The following is a 9,187-nucleotide window of genomic DNA, read 5'->3' as shown; positions in this document are numbered from 1 at the left end:
AAGTTTGAATCAGTGGTGATTACACCACACTGGGCTGGTGCCAGCCAGGCAGACTGCCATACTGCCAAGTAACCCAGCAGTTGAACCAGGTTGGGTTGAGTAACAGCCACCAATGGGAAGTGAGTTTATTAATCATGCAGCATGGGATGCTGTTGAAAGCACAACTCTGAAGGCCTGGTTTGGTTGGAGAAGGTACAGGTGGGGCAGGATGCTAACTATGAAGACATCCAGTGATGATATCTTCCACTCTGATAAAAACTCACCAGAGAAACCACACAGACAGCTGGAAACATCTAGTTCATCAAAGAGTGGGGCTCTAGGTTCAGTCATTGAGACTTCTCAGCCCTCTTGGACTCCTTTGGTTGGAAGGAGGGCAGCTCTGTGTGGTTGTGTATAATGCTGGAGCTTGGGATTCTTAGTTTCACAAGGAGAGAAAAAGAAATCCAAGATGGCAGAGAGGGAGCTAGAATCGTGTGGGTGCAAATATTTAAGATTGCACAGTGCTTGCTCCTTATTCATGTCTCCCTTCAGAATCATTCTTTGCTGGCGCCACACCACCACATACCCCACCCAGTTCTGACCTTAGCCTACTGGTAACTATAACCAACCTGAAATAACATCTCTATTTCTTGCTGAGATGGGCCTGCTATTAGCTAGTATTGAGAGCAGTTTCTGTGACTTGGGGCTGGCTCAGTGTGTGTGTGTGTGTGTGTGTGTGTGTGTGTGTGTGTGTGTGTGTATGTGTGTGTGTGTGTGTGTGTAGAACTGAGATGCTGAACGCTGACGCCCCATTACAATCTGGTGCTGTTTCCATAACCCAGTGTCAAGCATCAAGCCCAGATTTTGGTGAGGCAGATCATATGTCACACACACTGCAGAGGGGCTCCGGTGAATGTTCTACAGGGAGGGAGGCAGGATGGGGTTTTCTAAAGACTGCTCTAGAACAAGAAAGGATTCTGAGAACCAGGGCATAAAAGAAAAGGTAGATACAAAATAAGCAAAGGGCAAATATTCCCGGAAGAGCAATGGTGGAAATGCTAGGATAGCCAGAGAAGGGAGTTAGGGGTGAGGGAGACAACCTGAAGGGCATAGGAGGCACTGCTTTCACAGGACACAGAAAGTCTGAGATGCAAAGCACTGACACTACCCCAACTTTCCCTGTCCGGTGTGTTCTCCAAATCTCAGGTCTTTGTCACTCACAAGAACCTGTTTCTAAGGAGAGCCACCTTTATTAGACACTGACAAGCAGGGAGAACTTTGGAAGTCCTGTCCAGGTGGAAATAGAGACGCAGAACTTTAAAACGAGACTCCCCTCTCCCCATTATCTGACCACGGAAGGGCTGCCAATCTCTCTGGTTATCTTGCCAACCCTGAGGAATCCCTGTCAAGTCTCCACCTGTCTCTCAGGCTTCAAAAGCTTAAGCAAGAGAATTTCTCAGTGCTGTTCCAGAGGCCCTTTAGGGTCTTGTCCTAAGACCAACGGAGAAATAGTTTACCAACCAGGAGACTTAACCATAGAGAAGGTTCTAGAAGATTTAAGTCACTGCCCTGACTCCCTCGAGTGCAGCCTATCCAACCAGCTCATCTAACTGCTTGGTTAGTCTGAGGATCCCAGAAGAGTAGAGCCAGCATTCAAAGCTGGATTAGAAACACCAGGACCCACACAGAATTCTGACCCATGTCCACAGCCATCAGTTCTACTCTGAGAGCTCTCAGAGCAAGAGGCATAAATCCAGGCACCACAACCTATCAAACAGACCACCACGCCCCCCAAAAAACAAGACCAAAAAACAAAAACACACAACAACAATAACAGCAGAAACCTCAGGCCAAACTAAAACTTTATACCATGAAAACAAGAAATAAAATGAGATTTAAAGGCAGGCTGATTGTCAGCAAACACAATATATTTACTGTATTGGCATTTGCTCACAGGGCAAATGGTACAACATTACACCATTTCAATATTTGTTTTTAAAAATGCTGTTTTCATGAACTATATTATATTGGCATAACAATGTGACAAGGAGTAAATGAAATGTTGGTGAAGAATCTCACCTTTTCACAATATCAAGCATTTGTTTAACCTTAGTATAAGGTACTATAAATCCAAGAAATAAAAACATCCACAAAATATATTACATCTGGTTTGTCTTTTTCTAAGTACTCAACTGTATACAAAAGTCTTTCAAAAAATATCATTCCCCATAGGTTTTCCTGTTTAAAACCTGATATTTTTTTTTCTCTCAGTTCACATAAGTTAGAGTGCATTTTCTTTTGTTGGTTTTTTTTAAACATGCAGACATATAAAAAAAATCGGGATAGCACAACCTTTTGGCAACAAAGTTATTTTTCTCTTAGTTTAGCTTAAATGACTGAGAACAGTTTTATTAAAACAAAGGAAAAGTCAGAGTTATCATGCAGTGACATGCATATTTCAGGAGGAGGAAGGAAAAAATATTAAAGGATATTTGATTCCTCCTTCCAGCTTTGAACTGACCAAAATTTGTGTGTGTGTGTTTTTAAATAATCATCACATTATAAAAAGTATTCAGCAAAATACTGTCTCTGCAAAGAAAGATTTTACCCTTCAGCTGAAAAAATATGGGCCCTCCTGGCAAACTTCTCCTTCTACAAAAAGCCCGGGTACCTGGAAATTCCCAATCCCCCTATTCTTTGAGTTTTCCCTCTCCTTTCACCAGAGTCCTTTTTAGTATTATTTATCCACCACCAAAAGACGGTGCTTTTATTATTTTTTTTTAGTTAAAAAAAAAGTGGGAAACGCATAAAGTGACTTTAAAAACAGACATTCTGTAAACTCCAGACCTTTGTCGTCTCTCTCTGGGCAGTTCGCTGGCCACAGGAGAAAGACACTAATAAGAAACAGTATACATTCAGTCAAGACTGGGAAGGAAGCTGTGTCAGAGAGCACCCTTCTCTACGTCTCCACTTCAAAAGGGCCACCCTGTGTGAGGAAGGGCTGGGCAGGACAGCTGGGGTAGAGGGGCTCCTGAGAAGAGGTGAGGTAGGGCAGGGAGAAAGGTGTGATGGGGGAGTTGAAACAGGCGTGCCTCGGTCAGCAACAGATTAATGCAAACATCCCCATCTATTTTTGAGGACCATTTGAACAGAATGTGTATGCATATATACACATGTGTGCACATATATTCACACACACATACACAGGTATATATAATCTCGTCAGTTAGCATTTTCATAAAAATAAATCATTTAAAGCTGCATATGCCTACAAATTCTCTTTATTCCAGTGCACTGCGCTGGATAACCAAATGCCTTAGATTTGATTTTTGCTAGGAATACAGAGTGTGTGTTATGTAAACATATGTGTATCAAGAAACACACACATACATCTACATACACACACCGACAATCATATACATACATTTTACTTCTAACTGCTGTGTTGGCTATCACAGAGGGCAAATGAATAGAGCCAGCTTTTCCCAGGAATGGGGGAATGAGAAATGGGGGAAAGAGAAATGATAGACAAACAGCCGGGTGGTTGAGTGAGGCCTGCCTTTCTGGGTAAAGACCTAGTGAGAACCTGAGAGGGAAAAGGAGACCATGGGAAGGACAGGAAGAGGGCAAGCTCAAGAATATAGATTTTGAAAAGTGGGGGATGCTGAGCAAATGATTTTTTTTTTTTAAAGGCAGGCTCAGGAGATGGTGGCTCTTTCTCCCTAAAGATCAAACTGCCCTGAGGCCTAAGAGGGAAGCGCTCGGAAAGGGAGGTGGCCTCTGAGGGGCCAAACCCGAGGCGGCAGCAGCAGTACCGCAGCAGCTGCGTCCGAGGCATTTCTGTAAGAAACATTATTACGGAGCAGATGGAAGACCATCTCCTCCGGCCACATGCAGGTCCCCAACCTGGGACATCTCCCAACGGCTTGGAGACCCTATGTGAAAAAGAGTTTGGGGGTAGACACAACCCAGTTCAGCTCAAGAGTCTCACACACGCGTGCGCGCGCACACACACATACACACGCACACTCACACATACAGGCGAGCACGCACACACTCGCGCGCATCACCGCACGCAAGCGCGCGTGCGTGCGGCGGGCAGCAAGCTCTGCGCTTTGGTGCGCTCCTTACCCCCTCCCCCTCTCGGGTGTTCGAGGGGTAACACAGGGAGACACTGGAGGGGAAACAGTGAGGTGCTTGGGTCTGGCGAAGGTTGGATGGGTCCTGCCTTCAGTCCCCCGCAGGTCCTTGGCGCGGCCCAGCGGCCCCTGGATCAAGGCGATCCTAACTGAACAAAGCGGGCTAGACGCCACCTTTCCGCCCCCACGCCTTGGCAAACGGGGGGCAGCAAGGAGAAAGTGCCTCCAGCCATAGCCCCCAACCATCGGCCGGTGTGAAAGGGTGGGAATGGGGGGCATCGAAAGAAAGGCAAGGGAGCCGCACGTCCAGGGCGAGACCAGGGCGCGGCCCCTGCGCCTCAGTGGCTGGCTTTCCCCGCTGCTTTCAGGCGACCAGCCAGGAGGCACTGGAAGGGAAAAGAGGGGATCTGGGTGCCCGAGCCTCAGGCGCAAGTGGTGACCACAGGGGCCAAGGACACGGTGGGCGCCGAGGATGCAGAGGGCGCACCCCCTTTCTCTGACTTCTTCTCCTTTTGCTTGAGGTGGATCTTGGCGTGGCGCTTGCGCTCGTCGCTGCGCGCAAACTTGCGCCCACAGAACTCGCACGCGAAGGGCTTCTCCCCGGTGTGCGTGCGGATGTGAGTGGTGAGGTGGTCGCTGCGGCTGAAGCTCCGCATGCAGATCCGACACTGGAAGGGCTTGTGGCCCGTGTGGATGCGCAGGTGCCGGGTCAGCTCGTCCGAGCGGCTGAAGCGGCGGTCACAGCCTTCTGCGGGGCACGCGTGGGGCCGCTCGTGGAGCGGGGTCTTGCTAGGCCGATTGGGGTACTTGCGGGGCCGGATGGGCTTGAGAGTGAGTGGCGGCTGGGGCAGGCTGCCGAAGCCCGGGTGGATCTGCTTGTCTTTGAAGGCCTTGATGGTCTCCAGAGGGGTAATAGGGGGTGGGTTGACCCGGATGGGGTCCATGCCCTGGAAGGGCTTGTGTTCCGGAATGGAGCCCATGTCGTTGGGGTGGTGGTACAGGTTGTAGTCAGGAATCATGGGGAAAAGATTGCTGTCCAAGGCCGGCGGCTTGGCCGATTGGTAATCCTGGGGAGAATAGGCGAGCCCAGGGTTACCCTGGGGGTCGTGGAAAGACACGGGCTCCGAATAAAGATCACCGCAGTTGGAATAGGGGGGCAGAGCTGGATACATGGCTTCCACGTCGCCCTGCGGAGGCTGCACCATGCTAGCCGTGGACGTCTGCGTACTGAGTGCCCCTGAGGCCGGGGGCACCCCCAAGATGCCGGCGCTCATGAGGCTAATGATGTTGTCCTGGCACCAGTTGGAAGGAGAGTCGAAAGCGAACTTTCCCAAGTAGGTCACGGTCTTGTTGCCGGGGGCTGGCTGGAAAGAGCCCGAATAAGAGAGTTCCGGATTGGGCTTCTCGTTGGTCAGACCGATGTCCATCACATTCTCTGCGGAGAGCGGGGGAGAGAGGGGAGGGGTGAGTGAAGCCGAGCCGGCTCCGGTCTACGGCGCCCCGGTCCTTGCCTAGGAGTAGAGGGTGCGGCCGGCTGGAGTGCGCAGCGCGTGGGGTAAGAGGAACGCTGAGCCCGGCGCAAAGCGGGCGGTGCCGCGCTCCCCGGCGCAACCTGGATACAGCAAAATACTACGGATCGGGGTGTGGAGTGGCTCCGGCACACACACCGCACACGCCGCGCACACACTCACGTACCACACACATACACGCACGCGCGCGAGAGAGCATTGTTGTTCTTCCCGAGGTGGGGCGGACAGGTAGCTGCAGCTACAGGTAGTTTCAGACCCGAAGCGCGCCCGGCTCTCGCTCTCCAGCACACACAACTCGGCCTCTTCCCCCGGCCCTGTCTACTCCAAGACGCCGCGCCTTCATGCCCCAAGCGATGTCCCCCTACGGGCGCTGAGCCCCGGGTGGCCGACCCAGAGCGCTTCGACGCTTTTGTCCTCGGAGCGCAGAAGGGTGCCGCCCGTAAAGGGAGCCTCTCCCGGCCCCAGTCTCCTCCCGGCCTGAAGGAGCTTTCGGCTCGTGCTGGAGGGGAAAAGCCTAGACCCCGCTGAGAGTGGAGAGCAGCGAAAAACCGGCCGGTGTCTCCATGGCGGGAGCAGCTGCCTTTCCCAAGCTCCCGGGTCCCAGGATCGCCCCCGGTGGCAAACCCTTTCCCCCGCCCCGTGGGTGAGCCCCCTCCCTCTCCCCGCCGTCCCCACACCCCCAATGGCTTTGCTGAACGCCCCGGAAAGGCAGCGTCGCAGTACCTCTCCCACCGCGGGGACTCCACGCCGCACATGGCTCCATCCCGGGTGGGAGGCTGAGGGAGTAAGGGGGGGGGGAGAGCGCGGGTGAAAAAGACGCTGGGCTCCTCCCGAGAAAGGGGGCTACAGCACCACGCCTTGCGCCCAGCCCAGCGATCGGGCCCCCTGCGTGGTGAGGGAGAACCCCAGAGCTGCTCGCACCTACCTCCCTCCGGTCGGCGGCTGCCCCCACCCGGGAGAACCGAAGCCTCAACCGTGGCGTCGCCAACCAAGCCTTCCCGATCTCGGAGGGCGGGAGGAGTGGGTGGGAAAAGCAACTCGCCCCCCGGAAAATTCCCAGCGCGCCCCCCATCTTTCCATCCGTCTCTCCCTCCATCCATTTCTGCATCCATCGATCTATGCATCCATCGCTAGCTCGCTCCCTCCTCCTCTTTCTCCCCCCTTCCTTCCTCGCTGCCTCGCCGCCTCACCGCCACCCTTACCTGTAGCCATCTGATTGTAATGGGCTACGGAGTCGCTGCTGCCGGAGAAGAGGTTGAGCGCGCTGGGGATCTCCTCGGGGTACAGATTGTCAGGCAATTGGTTTAGCAAACTGCTCATGGTCACCGGCAGCTTCTCGGCGAGTTTGCCGGTCATAGCAGTCCCGAGCTACCGCCGCCACCGCCGCCGCCGCCACCGCCGCCGCCTGTTCCTAACGCAGCTTCCAGGCTAGCGGCATCCGAGAGGCGATCCGTGGTGCAGGGGAAAAGCATGCGAGAGGGAAAGTTCGGGGAGGGGGGAAGAGGGGAAGGGGTGGGCCAGGGGAGGGGATCTACTCTTTTTGGGGGGGGGGTGGGAGAGGGGCAAAGAGGGTAATCCTTTCGGTGCTTCAGCTGATGCGGTGCGACGCTGGGTCGTGGGGGTGGGGTGGGGCGTGTGCGGGGAGTGGGGTGGGGGCTGGGCTGGGGGAGATCTAGGCTCCAGGGGGTCAGACGCGGCTTCAGTATTGAGCTCACAAACAGACACGCGCCCGCCGACCCCCCCCCCGCCCCCCGATCTGCCACAGCCGCCGCCGCCGCCGCTGCTGCCGCCGCCACCTCCTCTGCCGCTGCTGCTGCCGCTGCTACCACCACCACCAGCCCCGCCGCTTCCTAGCTAGCTCACTGCTGCCCAAAAGCTCCCAGCCAGGGAACTCCACCAGTCTATTTATCCGAGCCCCGGGAAAGCTCCGTGACGTAGCTGCCCATATATGGACAGACAAAGCCCAGCCGAAGGGGCGCGACGTCACAATGGAAGCTCCTCACAATGGAACATTAGAAAGCAGGAAGCGGGCCGCAGCCAACGTGCAGCGCCCGCACCACTCGCCGTTCTTTTTTAAAAAAAAGAAAAAAGAAAAAAAGTCAATTAGAAGATTAGAAAGAAAGAGAGCGCGAGGAGAAAGGAAAGAGGGACGAAGCCAAAATGCAAAGCGCGCGGTGCGCAGTGCACAGTCAAAAACCCAGTAACCAAACATGTAGGTTTTTATTTGAGATCTGCATTAGAGACAACATTTAGGGGGTGAGGGGTGGAGTTGTTTGCAACTGGCCTCCAGCATGCCCAGCAGGAAGAAAGAGTTCAATACTCTAGGCGACAGGTCCCTTAGCAGTCTGGGAATTGTTAAGAAAGGGGGAGGTAACTGCTTCAACCCATGTTCCTCCATTCCAACCCTACCCTTCAACACCCTACCCTGGACTGGACTCAGGTGGAGAAGGGGCGTACTTCCCTTAGGGGAAGGGATTCCAATGTCTCAGGGTTCCTTAGTCTAGTACCTAGAACTTTCCTGCCTACACCATTCTGATTCACCGCCCACAGCCCTGGCCCCTCCCTTGGCTCCTGACCCGGCGCTGACTCCCAGTTGCGCGCAAAAGTGACCCGGGAATGTGTAGCTGACTAGCTGGTTGCACAGGGGGCAGAAGTCCCACACTTGGGGCGAAGACATGAGGTTTTGGTGGAGAAGAGGAAAGAGTGAAGTTTAGGGGATAGAAAACACGTGCACCAAATAATTCCCAGATAAATTCAATAACGGTTCTAATGCAAACCCCTTTGGCCACAGGATGGCAGGAGGGCCCAGCAGGCCCGGGCACAGGAACTGTTTACTGCAGCCCGCGAAGGGCTTGCGGCTGAAGTACAGCAGGAAGATGAGAAACCCACGGTTTCTAATCCGCCACGGCGGTCTCCCCTAGTCTCTATCCTCCTCGTCTCCCAAAGGGCTGTCCTCATCGCTGCTTGAGGGTGCCTTGCAGTCAAGGGCGGCCCCTGTGCCGACCCGGGGTGCTGTCACCTCCCCGAGCGACAGCGGATCCCGGGGGTGGGTGATGTGTTCCCCGAGGCCTGCTCCTGAAGCGCGCAGCCTGGCTGAGAGCGAGGGGGAGGAAAGGGAGGGAGCTTGGAGGCGCGACCCCGAATCACACCGTTTTGGCGGGGGAGGATTCCCTCCTCACTGGCCGCGTGGGCGCGGTGAATCCCGAGTCCCCCGCTGGAGAGTCGGGGTTGGGGTAACTTGTATCTCTCAGGGGGAGGAGGAGTGTTGACAAGGAGGAAGAGAGGATCCCGGGCCTCACGCCGTGGGAGGTCCATGCGGGGCCGGGGACGTGTGGGAGGAAGTCCCGAGCTGCGCATTGTGGTGGGGGTGGATGACAGCCTCACTCCCTCCCTCCTCCCCTTAGTTTGGAGAACAGAGGGTGGGAAGGGCCCAGACTCCCCCGGATCTTCTCTAGCTTTTAGGAAAGGAGGGATTCCCGCCGCCCGTGAGCCCCCTCTCTGCCACCCCCGCTGCCTCTCCCTCCAGGCTACCCATTCCTG

At 54.5% G+C, this 9,187-nt stretch overlaps 1 protein-coding gene across 3 annotated transcripts; it reads right to left on the bottom strand.

Annotated features, from left to right (window-relative positions):
• Nucleotides 1–1,823: 1,823 nt before the first annotated feature.
• On the bottom strand, nucleotides 1,824–7,523 carry Egr3 (early growth response 3). Of its 3 annotated transcripts, XM_048421985.3 has the most exons (3): nucleotides 6,850–6,987; nucleotides 6,371–6,423; nucleotides 1,824–5,553 (listed from the first exon to the last, which is right to left on the bottom strand). In XM_048421985.3, the coding sequence occupies exons 2-3, from the start codon at nucleotides 6,408–6,410 to the stop codon at nucleotides 4,541–4,543; spliced, it is 1,053 nt and encodes a 350-aa protein (XP_048277942.1). In that variant the 5' UTR covers nucleotides 6,411–6,423; nucleotides 6,850–6,987; the 3' UTR covers nucleotides 1,824–4,540. The 3 variants fall into 3 exon arrangements, with proteins under 3 accessions (XP_048277942.1, XP_048277941.1, XP_048277940.1); XM_048421984.3 differs by lacking the exon at nucleotides 6,371–6,423 and having other exon boundaries at nucleotides 6,850–7,523; XM_048421983.3 differs by lacking the exons at nucleotides 6,371–6,423; nucleotides 6,850–6,987 and adding an exon at nucleotides 6,573–6,804.
• Between the last annotated feature and the right edge of the window lie 1,664 nt (nucleotides 7,524–9,187).

Source organism: Myodes glareolus, chromosome 12 (assembly GCF_982192425.1).
Source record: "Myodes glareolus chromosome 12, mMyoGla1.1, whole genome shotgun sequence".
Classification (NCBI taxonomy): Eukaryota; Metazoa; Chordata; class Mammalia; order Rodentia; family Cricetidae; genus Myodes; species Myodes glareolus.
The sequence above is the reverse complement of the archived record's forward strand: the minus strand, read 5'-3'. Positions and strand labels throughout refer to the sequence as shown.